Here is a 14,857-nt window from a genome sequence, read left to right as displayed (position 1 = left end):
GGAGGGTAGTTTCTGACACGCAGGTCAATCGGAGTGTGTTGCTGAGTCAAACGGGACTTCTTAGGTTAACTCAATTTTGTCACGCGCTGTTTTGCATTGGGCGCATTAACAAACACTTTATCGCTAGGTTTTTGCTTGAGAGTGGGCTTCCCCCACCTTTGATCTAGATTGGCGCAGTTAGCTTAACGTCAAGGCTAGCACTCGAACAAAGCCCGGGGACTTCAGTCTCTTAGAATTCGTTGTTCAGGGGGAGAGGATTCTGCGAAAGGATAGAAGTTGTAAGTTTGAACATGATAACCACGAGTAACCTCTTTCTAATGAATAATGTTTTCTTTATTTTCGTACAAGTAAACATAATACTGAATGTTTTTTCATTCGTTTTCGCGCAAGAAAAAAGTATTATGATCACTTCTCTAGAAGACAATGTTTGTTTGTGCAATCATCAAATATTTTTCACTGGAATTGACCAGTTTGGTCGACCTTCCTAGGAAATTAAGTATCCATGACTTCAAACCATCATTTCAACAAACTCAGGCTGTGTTCACCACATTTAAAATTACCTTTCGTAGTCTCGTTTGCTTTTTCATTTGAGCTGCACACTTTTGAATGAGTACACAAGTTTTCACATCCAGGTAAAACATCGCTTAAAGTGGTTTTAAGCACAAGCACCTGTTGTTCTCGAGCTGGTTTTGGGCGAAAACACAAACCCATCGTCTTACGTCCTTTTACAGTTGGAATGCATGCTGCCATAAAGGAATTGTAAAAAATCAAATAAGAGTTAAGCGTGTACTTGAGTAATCCATGAAAAACGTGAACTAAACACACTTATTTCATCCAAGAGCCTGTAATATTCCGAAGAAAAGAACACAGGTTGCATTAAATTTACAAACAATAATTGCATAAACAAGTGAATGTAAGTTACTCGTTTATTTCCATATCAAGGAAACACTTCTGTGAGACAAAAGTTAAAAATACTATGGGAACCAATAACAGCTAAGCTATAGCTAAGGATGACAGCCGTTACCCTTATAGCACTGTACTATTTACGCTATTGAAATTAGAGATTCTATTGTCGCTTATGGAATTGTGTTTCATTAACTTTCTCCGCCCCTAACACCGATCTTTTCGCTATTATACGGTTAAGAGGGAGATCACGCTTTTTGCTGTTAGCGAAGTTAAGCGTAAATTTTGCAGAAAACGTCAAAAGGCAATCATTTTTATTTCTCTCCGTTTGCTTTCAACCGTTCATACATCAGAGTTGTAATACTTTCAAAAAGAGGTTTTTTTCCCCGCAGCTGTCTTTTAGGGAGTAAAGAAAAGTGAATTAAATTAGATCTGGTGCATTTCATGCATTTGTGAGATCTTATTTGTTCCTGTTCGTGCATTTCATGATTTATGGTCCCTCGTGATGCTGTGAGGGGTTTTCAAATTACACTCTCGAAAAAATTCGAGAGATAACGAAAACTTCTACATAATCACTCGCGCCTATTTGTCACGATATGCACTCGCGTACGTGCGATTTGCTATACTTATACCAAAATCTTATGAATAGTGGATAATACTTCTCCGCTAAAAGTTAACCTTACAATTCGTAAAAAAAATTGGAGTGAAATGAACAATGATCTTCAAAGTTTCGGAGAACGTGATAGCATAAAAAGTTTAATTTGCATTGGTTAACATACTTATTATACATCATGGGCTATTCTCAATGAGAAAACACTTCTGTGAAACAAAGGGGAAAAAACTATGGGAGCCAATAACAGCAAATAATACCGGAATCTTAAAAGAGAACAAAGCTAAGGATGACAGCCGCTATCCTTACAGCACCATTTACATTATTCAATTTGGAGATCCTATTGTGCCTTATGAAGGTTTTTTTCATTAACTATCTCCGCCCCTAGCACTGATGTTTTGGATACTATACGACTAAGAGGGAGATCGTCAAAAACTGATTCCGATCGGTCGTTGGAGAAAAGGGCCAATCGTAGATAAAAAATACAAAAAATAACGAATAGTTCCCTGAGGAGTTTTACAAACAATGCAAAGTGTAAGCTTCCTTATCAGGTAAAAGTTAGTACCCGCCAAACGAAAACACAATGATATAAAAGTAGTATCCCACGATGATCTAAGTTAATTGGAATTAGTCATCAGTATTTGACATAGCTGCCTGCTCGACAAAATGCCGTCATAATTAGAGACGATCAAACTAAAACGAAGCCGCTTTAAATCTGAGTTTAGGTTACTTGGGTCTCAGAAGATCGTCTATTTCCCGTAGAAAATAGTCCAAGTAGGAGGCAGGACAGCGTTTTCAAAAAAGACTAATTTTACAAGGTAAATGTCTGAAAAGTGACCTCCGTATTTAGCTAAATTCAGTTAAAACTGAGTTTAATCTAATTCGGTTGGCCTTATTGCTTTACGTCGCTACCTGCCGCAATATTACTAATTAGTCGGCTCTTCATGCATTATGAACCTTACAAGACACGACAAATTCTCCTTTATAATTAACTCCTCATGGTCTCTTGGTAAAAGAAAGCCACTCCAAATAGGCTCTCCTGGAAAAGACCTCTTTAACTCTCTCATCATTGACATCAGGTCCATCGTTTGCCAGCGTTTGATAAAAATCTCCAGCATCAAAGGTAGAAAAACATTACCATTAAAAGGAACAAACACCTCAACAAGCTCTTTGTGCGGCCATGAATGTGGCTGACTGGACGACAAACGGATGATCAATTTCACTTTTGTGGGGAATGCGGTGACCAACCTCTCCTTTACAGATTCAAAAAATGAATCTGCTACCAGGGAGGACCAACTATAGGGACCATCGAAGATCAAAAATACAGCAACTAACGAATATTTATCTGAGGATGAATTTTAAAACGAACGCAAAATGTAAGTCTCTTCGTTACAAAACTACAACTACGAATTACAGTAGACGATTAAATATTCAGTAACAGATGTAAGACCACAAGTTCATTTATGTTAATGGGAATTATTTCTCAGTATTTATCATGATCGCTTGCTCGAAAAAAAGCGCCTTGACTCATTTTAACTACGCACAGATTTGCACAGATTTGTTTCCAACCACGAGCGACATGAATAAGGAAATTAGTTGTTCCCTCACCTGAAGAGCAGGCGTTATTCTTAATTATTTTTTAGCGGGCGGAGACAAACACAAGGTGAAAGCGAGAAGAGCGCGTAGGGTGAGCCGCATGCAAGAGGAGGAGTACGTGACCCGCGCGTCTTCCATTTCGTGCTCGCCTCGTGCTTACCTCTCCTTGCCTGGATATGCTGAAAGAACTTCTATTCTGCATGATAAATGTTCCCTTGTTTCTGGTGATATATCGACTTATTGATTCTTAGACCGTAGTGTTAGGTCTTAAATCCTCAAAGAAACTTTTTAACTTTTGGGCGAGGATTTCATGGTGCAAAGTGCAACATAATACCGTTCTCGTCTAAGGTTGTGGCACTAACAAAGTTCTACTCATGCCCTCAAGTGTTATAAATCACCAATAAATTATGCACCTACCATAAACCCGAGATATAGACCACGACGATCTAGCTTTGGCTTAACTATTAAAGATATGTTTGTTTCGTGGTATGCAGACATACCACCACGACCGCGTTCTTTTTTTGTTAATTTCCGTTCACATATTTTCACCAACCTTGATTGGATATCCAACTCTGTATGACTTCTGAATAGGTCGGACTCAATTTGTTCATCTCTCTCTTGAGTTTCTCCTTATTCTTCTCCAGCGACAGTGAGTAACTCTTAGCTTCTTCAAAAACGTTTCTGCAGCGCATCACAGTTACCTCGCTCTTAGTGTTAAGACCTTTAAAAAACTTTTCAATCCCCTCAGTGTCGAAAGTCTCCTCAAAGTCAATAATCAGAACAGCAACACTGCTGTGATAAGATATGGGACGATCATCAGGATTCCTTAGTTTCTCTACTTCCTGTAAACGAAGAGCAGGTCGCAGCGATGTTGTGGCTCGTGGTTCTCCTTCTTCAAGCAAATCAATCAGGTCATATAACTGTAAAGCTTCAAATACTTCCTTTAATAGCTTAACAGGTGTGTCCGGAAACATACTGAGAATTCGACTAAATGTACCTGCCCGAGAGAGGAACAGTGATCCATCAATTCCAAATGACCGACTTATTTGTTTAAAAGCAGTTTGATCGTTTCTCAGTCTTCCCTCCAGTTTTCCGATTACTTCGCTGCCGACATGTTTCCAACAAAGTTTGAGGTCGTCGCCTGAAAAAAAATGAATACCAATATACAAAGAATTCAAAACAAAAAGGGAGGTGGCTCTCATTATTATTATCATCATAATTTTTTTATCGAGGATAGTACTGTTCAGTCTTACGCGAAATCGAACATAGCAAAGAGTAACTAATTGAAAGCTCAACACAAACTGATTGATGCAATTCTCCTCCACTTTAGGTTGTTGTTAAAATAAAGGTGTTGGTGCTCAATTGATATCAGCTTTTTACTTTAAAATCATTAAGCAAGATCTCGATGGGATTGATTAAATTTTAAATCAGCCGACCGTGGAGCCTCCGGAACCCGCAAAACCAGCGGAAGCAGCGGAACCAGCAGCACCAGCAGAACCATTAGATTTTTTTGTAAGAAAAAAAGTAATAATATAATAAAATAAAAGCTAAAAATACCTTAACACTGTTCCAAATTTCGTTTTCGGGTAAAAAGAAGATAATGTTAAAAGGGAAATGTGGCTTTTTTGTAACCTTCAATCTTTGACGTCCAACCACAAGAAACCCAAGCTCACACAGTGAGCCTCTGTGAATATGAAACATGTTCCCGTTGCTCAATGGGTGAAATATAAGGATTTGCATGGAAATGAACGACAACGCTGTTTCTTAAAAAGTGGACATAAAAATTGATCCCCTGGACTAAATTTATTCACGAAACCTGACAAATTACTCAACATAATGACGTAACATCACGCAAACGGTAAAAACATCAACCACAAATTCACGATACAACTAATGAAACGAAATAAACACCCGCAGGTTATTAACGCGTAAACGAAATACACACAGAAAACAATAAGTTTCGCGATAAACATGCGATGATGTTACTTTACGCTCATGTTCCTCATTCCAGGTACAATGTCCAAGGAATGGAATTTAACACCGCTAATTCCAGCTCTCACTCGGGATAGGTGACTGCTGATTGCTCATTATGACATTACATACCCTTTTACGGTGAATGTCGCCACAGTTAAAGTTGGACGTCAACGACATTTAAAACATACTACATACATAATCTTCATACCCGAAAACGTTTAATAGTATTCTATTTTATTTAATTACTATTCTTTTACTAAAAATATAGGGTTCAGAAGTTCCGCGGTCTGCTGATCCACAGTGTAGTAACACCCGATCTCGATCCAGAATCTCGTTAACTCCTAAAGCACTCATTTAGTTCAATTCTCTTGTGAACTAGATATCTTTCAAAGAGACCTGAAGTTCTTCCGATCTCTAACCTCAGAAAAGTTCCCTTGTAGGTTACATGTACTAGCGGAGTAACTCAGTGTTTTACGATCCTGCTGAAATTTCACTCTGCCATCTGCCAAACACTTTGGGGACTGACATGCCATGACTAAAATGAAATAATTACCAGATATGTCTTGCATTTCTATCTCAGATGTTGCACCAAGACTTCTTATTCCGCTGTCACTTGTCTCTGTTGTCATGCTGCGTGCTTCATGGATAATCTGAAAATAATTCTCTATTTCCATACGCCTCCCGAAATCCAATCGTACTTCACCCTCTAAAGCTCGCTCTAGTTGGCTTTCAGTTTGTTCAGCCTCCACTTTCCTTGCTTTGCAATACAGATTGGAATCAGAGTTTCTTCGATGTCTTTTTCTTGGATGTTCGAGAATCTCATATTCTAATACAGAAAAAAAAAACAATGAAATAGCTTAGAATTGAGGGGTACGATTGGCAATGATTACACTTAAAATACCTTTTCAGGAAAGGATTTAAGAGTTCACCAAAATAAGTAATTGACCTACTTTTTATCTATAATTTTTTTTACTTCCAACGACAATTTTTGATGACTTACTTGTGGCAAGTGATTGTGAATGAAGAGAGTTTCTCTTTTGTTTAACCAGGCTTTTCATGTCGATAGATGTATTTGTCATCATTGCTATCGTTCGGTTCATATGGAGAATGTGACATTTCATTTAAACTTTGACAACGAACCGTAACAAAGGTACTTGTACGTTCAGTTATGTTAAATGGATTTTGACATACCGTAATTTCCGGTCGATTACCCGCGGGTAATCTGTTGATTTTGCATTAAATCCGCGCCACTGCGGGTAATAGGGAGGTGCGGGTTATGTGACAATTTTAAATTCTTCTGGAAGTTGAATTGAAAAAATTTCTCACCTACCTGCGTTTCCACCTCTCAAATGAATTTTATTGTATCAAAAGTGCCACAAAGCGGCACGAAAACATGATGCCAACTCGAGTTTATTTCACGCATAATTAGTTGCGTGACAAACAAATTTTTATCGGCACGCGTGAAAACAAAACCTTGATGGTGACAAAAATAATCCAAGGATATCCGGCGCATCAGTAACAAATTTCCAGTTTTCACTAGCTTGAGCTAAAGAGAATTTTCCCGTTTTAAGGGACTTGTTAGGCCCAGTAGAACAGGAGATATCGATTTTTTTGAGAAATTGCCGACAGTAATTTTAAATCCCAAATGCATCACCAGAATGTTGAAAATAATAGGTGCGAAACTTAACTAATTTCGCGCTGAAAAAGTATTTTAACGACAAATGAACAATGGATATTGCTCATTACGCTCCTACATGCTATAAAAAGGTAACTGACTGAATAAGAATTATAAACCTCGATCATTCGCGATAAGTGTATCCACGAGTCACCAATTAAGTTAAAATGCCTGCTGTGAAACGCCCACGTCACAGTTTTACGTTTGATTATAAGCTTAGAGTAATAACTCTTGCCGATGAAATCGGTAATAGAGCAGCAGCAATAATCAATCAATAAAGTATAAGCTAATATTGACACAGAATTGTGCACATGTCTGAATCGAAAGACTGAAATGTATCGCCTTAATGTCACGTTTTCGCCACCGAAAAAGTTGAATAACAACATGCGGGTTATCCACCGGTGCGGGTAATCCGTTGACTTTTTTTTTCGCCGTATGCAATAATCGGCCGGTGCGGGTAATCGGCCGTGCGGGTAATCGACCGGAAATTACGGTAATTATAACTAGAACCACCATTTGGAACTTACCGGGGCCCAGTGGGACACGGGATTGCAAAAATATAGTTAATCTCTCACACCGCTCCCCCTCTTCTGTAGCACGTTTTTTAAGATGATATAAAGTTAGCTTTGATAACGATTGCGACGGCACTTACAAGTTAACCACAAGCAAACAATGTTTCAGTTAACTTAAAGCTGGTTCTGCACCACGCTTGCTTACGGTAAATACGGTATCACTCACCTATGGCCCCGATTACGTTAACTTTTATTTGAATTTTGTGAAAATAGATGCTTCCGCTATGTTTTACCTGGTTTTCCGTCCCAGGAAAAATCAATTGAACCAATTCGTGGGAAGGACATGAAAGGTATTTTCTAATGCAATACGATAGTTATATGTTTGCAAGAAATTTACTCTGCCCTCTATTTTACCAGTGATCCCCTATACATTTTGCGAAAATAAATTAGGTATAACTAGTTACCTAAATGCTTGCGATCCAGATCTCTCGTCCTTTCCGCCTTCAGAGTTTCCTCAAGCTCTGCGATCCTTAATTCAAGCATTTTTTTCTCTTCTCTCCATTTGTCTTCTGTTTCCTCCATCAGCTTCATTAAGCCTATCTCATTCTCGTTGGGTTTGACGCAAAGAAATGAGTCCGAATTCCTTCGGGTTCTTCGTCCAGGCCGTTCTTCCTGTTCAACATTTGGCGCTAAAGGAAGAATTAACCAACAAGAACAATTAGAATGTAATTTGATTTGAGGTTGATTGATCCATTAAAAGAAAGATTTGATGATGATTAAATTTTAAACCATGTAAAAAATTGCGATTAATGTTCTTGAGCAACCCAGCATGAGCCCTCAATCCTGGCTTATGTAAACTCTGGCCATATATGTGTAAGGAAAAAAGAGGGAAGGGAGGGAGGGGAGGGAGGGGAGGGAGAGGAGGGATGTAGGAATGTTTGAAAACAACTGCTACGAAATAATGAGGGAAAGACGCCACCAAACTGTTCGATAACTCAAAGACTTCAACATTAACGTAATTGCGACATTTCAAATGAGCCTGCAATAATATGGCGATGACCGATCACACAGGTCATTTAAAAAAAGAAACATGTTCCGTTCCGAAATTTCAGATTTGTTTTGTATATTTTGTTGACGGTCACTAATCAGCTGATCAATAATTCAGCAGCTTCTTTGGGCCAGCGACAACTAATTCAGAAATTCGACCATGGATATAACTGTTTCAATAAGAAAGAGTGTATCCGGATAGGTTCTTACTTATTACTCAGTTTGCCTGATGTAGCACCAGAACTGTCCGAATTTAAACCTAGCCAATTAGAACGCACTTGTAAATTACATTTACATTTTGACTTGTGCGAGGAAGCTTTCCAAATACAAGCCCCTATTTACATGGCATATGACTACCTTTTATCATTACAAGCATACCTTGATGAAGTAAAAACAAATTGAAATAGGCTTCGTTATACTCGTGTTCATCAATGAACACTGTCACTTCAATGTCTTCTCCATTCGCAAGTTGCTTAATTTCATCCGTGACTAGGAATTCTTGAAGACGACTCTGCAATGTTCCATCTTTGTAAATCTCCCATAACTCCTTCAAAGCAATCAAATTCTCAGATTCTACCGTGAAGCGTACAGAACCATTACTGATCTCAATCAGCTTGTTGGATGAAGGTAATACAACTTTTTCAAAGGTCTCCTGGTAGTCCTGGCGACTGGAGCACTTTTGCAGAGCCATGCCACTGTTAACCGTTAGAAGACCACCAGCAACGGTACGAAAATTACACACCAAAGTTAAAGCTGTTGAAAAAAAGCACAACAATTGGTAAATAGTTCAGGAGATGGTTATTAGACATATACATATAATTTATTTCACGCGTAACACGCCCACACACTGAATAGAATGAGTGTGGCCATGACAATTCTGGTTTGCTTGGGAAGCAAATGGCACTAGGATATGAATGGGTGTTTGCAGACACTGTGTGCCGCAGATTTTGCAGCATTTCACGGAAAGTTTACTCAGACAAGAGAAAGAAGTTAGTTTATAATCGCTTGGTGGTAATTTTTGAGAATCAGGTTATGATGATAATAATTGACCACTACCCCTATAGGGCCATTCAAGGCCAATACAAACAAACTGGACACAGATACTGTAAAAAAAACATAGTTTTTAACAATCCCAGCTAGCCGGAGGCAGACCAGTAGGCTATACACAGCACACAGCAAATGAGTTGAACTTGGGGCAACTGACAACAAATCCAGGGCATAGAAGGGTGGAGGGCTTGAACACGGGATCATCAAAATATGAGTCTAGCACCACCACCACTCAGCCACATGCCTTCAGTGACTCACCTCTTTTTAAGTTCTCTACCACAAAGGACACACCCCCTACACACGGTGCTGAAAACAAAAATGTGGACAAATGAATAGAGAAATCTCTTATCAATTCAACTTTCCACAACTGACTTCCTTTAAAATTTAAAGCTATGCAGAAAGGGCCAAAATGCAGCAGCTTCTGACAGAACCTCTGTCATTCCAAAGGAAAGCTATTACTCTGTATACTCTTGCTGATCCTTATTCAGTTAAGCATTTTTGGAAGCCAGTCATGAGGTGGGGAGTGTGGGTTTGACCACATAGGGTTCATTTCAGTTTGCATGTGTTAAGTCTATCAAATTTGTTACTGGGATCCCCTTCCCCAGCCAATAAGATAGACACCTTCAAAACAAATTACTGTGAGTGCAAACATAGATGGAGTGAACCCAATCAGCCCAAGAACCTGTTCATCTACCCCCCCCCCCCCCCCAAAGAAGAAAAAATTCAATATACATCAACTAATGAGAACATCATATTTTGAGGACCAGAGAGACTTATCAGTTGGAAATCTTGTGAGAGGTAAAGGAAAAAGGAGAGGGAAAAGATAAAATAACCCTAGAACAGGGCCTGGAAATGAGAATTCTATTTTCCCACTCCTTTCACTAGTTAAAACTTTCAAAGCAATCAGCTCTGTAGAATAATTATTCATGAAATAGTATGATACAAGAGTCAGTCATCAAGTTTCAATTTTCATTTATTAGTAGCAGGGATTACTGCAAGGCTAAGTCAATTTAACTCTCTACCTAGTTTTACTTCAAACATGTGGATAAATCAAATCTTTTCCACACACTCAGTATTACTAATGCATCCAAATGTAAGATTTTATGTGGGAGCCATGTTAATTACATGCATATAACTGGATATTAAAACAGAAAGCTAAGAACCAGCTTTGGGTACAGTTATTGTTTATGGCCAATTAAATAATTGAAATTAAGGATAATAAACAGTAGTTAAGAGCTTTCTATGACTAATGATTGATCATCATATGATAATATCAATTAATATCAAATAATATAAAAGGCCCATTTGGTCAATGGTTTTGAAGTTAATGTTAAATCAGATCAACTTATCAATGTCCAAACAGTGGCCAAAAATAAATGGGTTAATTATTCTTAAATAAAACTATCCACATTAGGTCAGGTGGCTCCCCTAAATCCTCTTAGCCATTTAACACCCATGTGTGACTGAGACAGAATTTCTCCTTAAAAAATACAATACCAATGAGGCAATTATCAGTTCATTGAAGGTAAAATTCTCCAAACTAAAGGAGAATTTCCAATGAGATCTTGGGAGTAAAAGGGTTAAATTGACCTAGTTGAAAGTAAATTCCAAGATCAAAAGTTCAGCTCATATTTTGTTCGTTTTTGGCCTATACTTGAATTATTTTAGATGTTACACTTAAAGCTGCTCAAGTACTATTTCAGTCTTTGATTAACTTAAGAAATAAGCTGGTAAAAAAAATGACCACTCAATTAACATATGTTAGCTAGCCATTTGATTAAGCAAATAATTAATTTCAAGTTAATTATGTAACTATTGTATTGTTAGAAAAGTGTGGAATGTAATTAGGAAATAAATAAACTGTTATATATAATGATGAAAGTCTAATTTTAAATAAATACCTTTAATCCAGTCTGCAATAGATGTTACATAAGCAGCTGCTCGTCCTGAAATTATAAGTCAGAATTTGAATATAACATTTGCCCAAAAAAACCAGTACTCATTCATTGATGCTATATTCTATCTGATCAAAGGTCAGCTACCTTAACAATTCTTTCAATTTTTTAGTAAATATACTGATTTGCACAGATGGGGCTTGTAGACTATCCTGTGAATACCTTCTGTATAGCTAGAGATTTTTCTGGAAGTTTGATGTTAAGTGTAGGTGGCACAGCTGCCTAGTTTTTGCCTTGAACATTTTCTATTTAATGTTCTGTGCATCTCCCTTGAGAAGAAACCAGAACAGAAGATTGACATATAGCAGTATTCTTGGCCAATAGAAATTTCCTGCATGTTGCCATGCAGGGAAAACTCAAATCTATTATACTAAAAAAATACTTAAAATTTATGCATCCACCAAAATTTCAAGAATTTCTTCCAGGGCTCCCACAAAACCACATGTAAATTCAGTTTAGCACTCTCTTACTTGTGAAGTACCTTTTCATAATTTTTTCATTGACTTCATAGCTCTAATTAGCCAACATTACAATAATTCCAGTCTGCTGATTTGATTGTTTCATGAGCTTTAAAATTATTATGCATAAACACATTGAATTTTGTTAGTGACTGCTGTCAGACCATCACTCAGTCATTTAAAATGGTGCCAAAATTTCTTAAGCCTGAAGACTTTCCAGTTTATAAGAAGCAGAATAAAGGGGTAAGTTTCTAAAGAAACTGTGGTGCTGCGTCGGTGGGAGAGTATAGCAGGTAATTTAGTGTTAACAACTGGGTTGAAAACGTAAATTAGCCACCGTAAAGGGTAAAAAAGCTGACGTTTCGAGCGTTAGCCCTTCGCTCTGACGAAGGGCTAACGCTCGAAACGTCAGCTTTTTTACCCTTTACGGTGGCTAATTTACGTTTTCAACCCAGTTGTTAACACTAAATTACCTGCTATAAGCAGCAGAGTCCATGAAATTTAACGACCTAATGTTTGTGCTTCTACAGGTATCTATGGCACCTTAAGTTTTTTAATACTGGTATTTAATTGGCTTAACAGCATCAGTGATGTTCCAAACAATAATTCAATTCTATTGGCAACTTGTCAGAGTTGCCGACTTCGAAGAAAGTTTTATCTCATAATAAATTTCGGAGTATAAAACATAGAGCAAGAGAGCGAAAGCTGCCAGATTGTATTATGTTCGATCCTTTCCCAGACCTCTCTTTAACTTCTTTCGTTTATGGCATGTAAAATTTCGGAACATAGCAACAGAGGATCCAAGCAAAGGTTTTTAAACATGTCACGCGCCGTATTTGACGTTATTATAACGTGAGCAGAGACGAAAAACGAAATGGACACTCCGACTTTGAAGGTCTCCACACTCAGTTAGATTGCAAGCTTACGCACGGTAGTAAAAATCAAGCACAGCTAGCACTCGCGTTCCGTGTTCAAAAACAAAACAGAACATAACAGGAATGATGAAAAGTATAGTCAAACTGGCATAACTGTTAAAATTCATACTAAGCATGACGGTGTCGACGTTTGTAGTAGCTAACTCATCTATAAAAACAAGAAAGCAGCCTCAAGCTCACCTTTCTGACTTTTAAACTTAGCTTCCCGATTCCTTCGTTCTTCGAACTTTTCCACTTCCTGAAGCAAATCGCCTTCCTCTGTTATTGCCAGAAGATCTTTCAAAATATCAAGGCAGCTTATTCCCAGAATCTCTTCATCTTCTAGTCTTTGTAACAACGACTGAACATCTTGGATGTTTTCTTCTCTTTCTTCTGATATTTTCCCTTTACAAATCGTGATCAGCCCTTTCAGATCATTGAGTTCGTCGAGTGCAGACTTAGCCTTTTCAAGCAAAGCTTTATACTCCTTTCTTTTGATCTCAAATGTTTTCACTTTTTCTAAAAGGAACCACTCTCCAACCTCTTCCAAAAGCTCTTTCACTAACTTCAATCGATCAGTTCCCAGATAATTCTGTTCCTCCAATGTCTGGAACAACGCCAGGGCATTCTCGATGTTGCTGCCACGAGGTAGCTTCTTCCTGCACATAAATAGCAGCTTCTCCAGCATATTCAATTCGTCGAGTCTCTTACTTACTTCAAAGAGTAAGCTGCTGTATTCGATAGCTGACATTACTGCAAACAAAATGATTTTTTTTTGCAATTCGTTGGTTAACAAGAGTTGATGTCGGACATACGACACCACAGTCGCCAAGAGTCACGAATATTCCGAGAATGAGATTTACAACTTCTTCCTCAGTGGGATCCCCCAGAGGTCTTGCGCTAAGTGTAGTGAGCTCTGGGGACGAGACAGGAATGACAATGCAGACTTGTCATGTAACTGACCGGAAACAGACTTTAGTGCCCAAATAAGAGAATATATCATGGTAATCCAGACTATTTGAGGACATTTGAATCCCAAAAGTAAATTCCTACATAATATTCCTTCAACGTTTCAAGTTGCGGTCACTGATATTCATAAAATACAAAACATATCACATTAGATTCAGTTTAGTATCGGCATGAGGAGCTGACTTGAATATTTTCGGTAAATTTCGTCTTCTTGCAATTCATGTTGTGGTCAACCCTGTGTGTTTGGTGTCGACTCAAACCTTTTTAGGCTGCGTGATATCATGACGCATAATAACTCACCATCAAGAGTGCTCAATATCGTTCGTGACCACCATTTCATGAAGGTCACGCGAACCTCTCAAGGATGCATCTTCTTAGTGCACATAATCTAGGTCGCTCGCATGACATTTAGTAAATATGGTGGGTGAAAAACTTCCACAAATTGAATTGTTTCTATCAATAAAAAAAAATCAAAACCTCAGTTGACCGCTGAGATGTTCGTTATTTTCTATAAAATGCTCAAACTCACAGAAATGCAATAACATTAACGTCCCAAGAGCTTCACTGAATTGCACTCTTTTTTTTTCGTCTCCCAGTGTAGCCAAGAGAAAGCAGATGGTGAACATAACCTGATGCAAGAAAATATACTCACGGAGACTCTCTGACCTAGATATTGTAAGTCCTTCAGCAAAACAAAAAAAACAAAAGCAAAAAAAAAAAGAACGATTGTCTAACGGTTCCCAGCCGATGCCGGAGTGATTTGGGTGCACATGCACAGTTTGCTTTGGGAAATATGCTGTTTGACCAGGGCAGTCAAGGCTTGACGTGTTCTTCAAAAGTTTCATGACTTAATAGAGATAGAAACAGAGAATATTTCCAGAGGCCGGGAAACATTTCATTTTATTGTTTTCCCGTACGCTTGTTTGATGAAGCACTTTCCATTTTTGAGCTGGGTCTAAGGCAGGCTTGAAGTCAAGTAGAAGAAGAGCTTGAAACAAAAATCCGCAGTTTTTTTCTGCAGGATTTTTAGAGTCAAACAGAATTTTAAGAAAATTTTAGAATTTTTAAAACATTGAAGGAAATTTAGACGATAGCATGAAGACAAATTTACTTTGTTCTTCTTCCACTGTTTCCAAGCGGGTTCCATAAAAATTTCAAACTCTGCCAAACGTTTACTGTCGTTACCGTTTGGGGGTT

At 38.1% G+C, this 14,857-nt stretch overlaps 1 protein-coding gene across 2 annotated transcripts; it reads right to left on the bottom strand.

Moving 5' to 3' along the window:
- Positions 1-388: 388 nt before the first annotated feature.
- On the bottom strand, positions 389-13,524 carry LOC131795401 (uncharacterized). 2 transcript variants are annotated; one of them, XM_066164375.1, is made up of 8 exons: positions 12,893-13,524; positions 11,266-11,310; positions 9,623-9,670; positions 8,696-9,070; positions 7,735-7,959; positions 5,637-5,909; positions 3,663-4,250; positions 389-743 (listed from the first exon to the last, which is right to left on the bottom strand). In XM_066164375.1, the coding sequence occupies exons 1-8, from the start codon at positions 13,440-13,442 to the stop codon at positions 517-519; spliced, it is 2,331 nt and encodes a 776-aa protein (XP_066020472.1). In that variant the 5' UTR covers positions 13,443-13,524; the 3' UTR covers positions 389-516. The 2 variants fall into 2 exon arrangements, with proteins under 2 accessions (XP_066020472.1, XP_066020468.1); XM_066164371.1 differs by having other exon boundaries at positions 621-2,858.
- Positions 13,525-14,857: the final 1,333 nt, after the last annotated feature.

Source organism: Pocillopora verrucosa, chromosome 1 (assembly GCF_036669915.1).
Source record: "Pocillopora verrucosa isolate sample1 chromosome 1, ASM3666991v2, whole genome shotgun sequence".
Classification (NCBI taxonomy): domain Eukaryota; kingdom Metazoa; phylum Cnidaria; class Anthozoa; order Scleractinia; family Pocilloporidae; genus Pocillopora; species Pocillopora verrucosa.
Note: the sequence above shows the minus strand (reverse complement) of the source record. Positions and strands in the feature narration are given on the sequence as shown.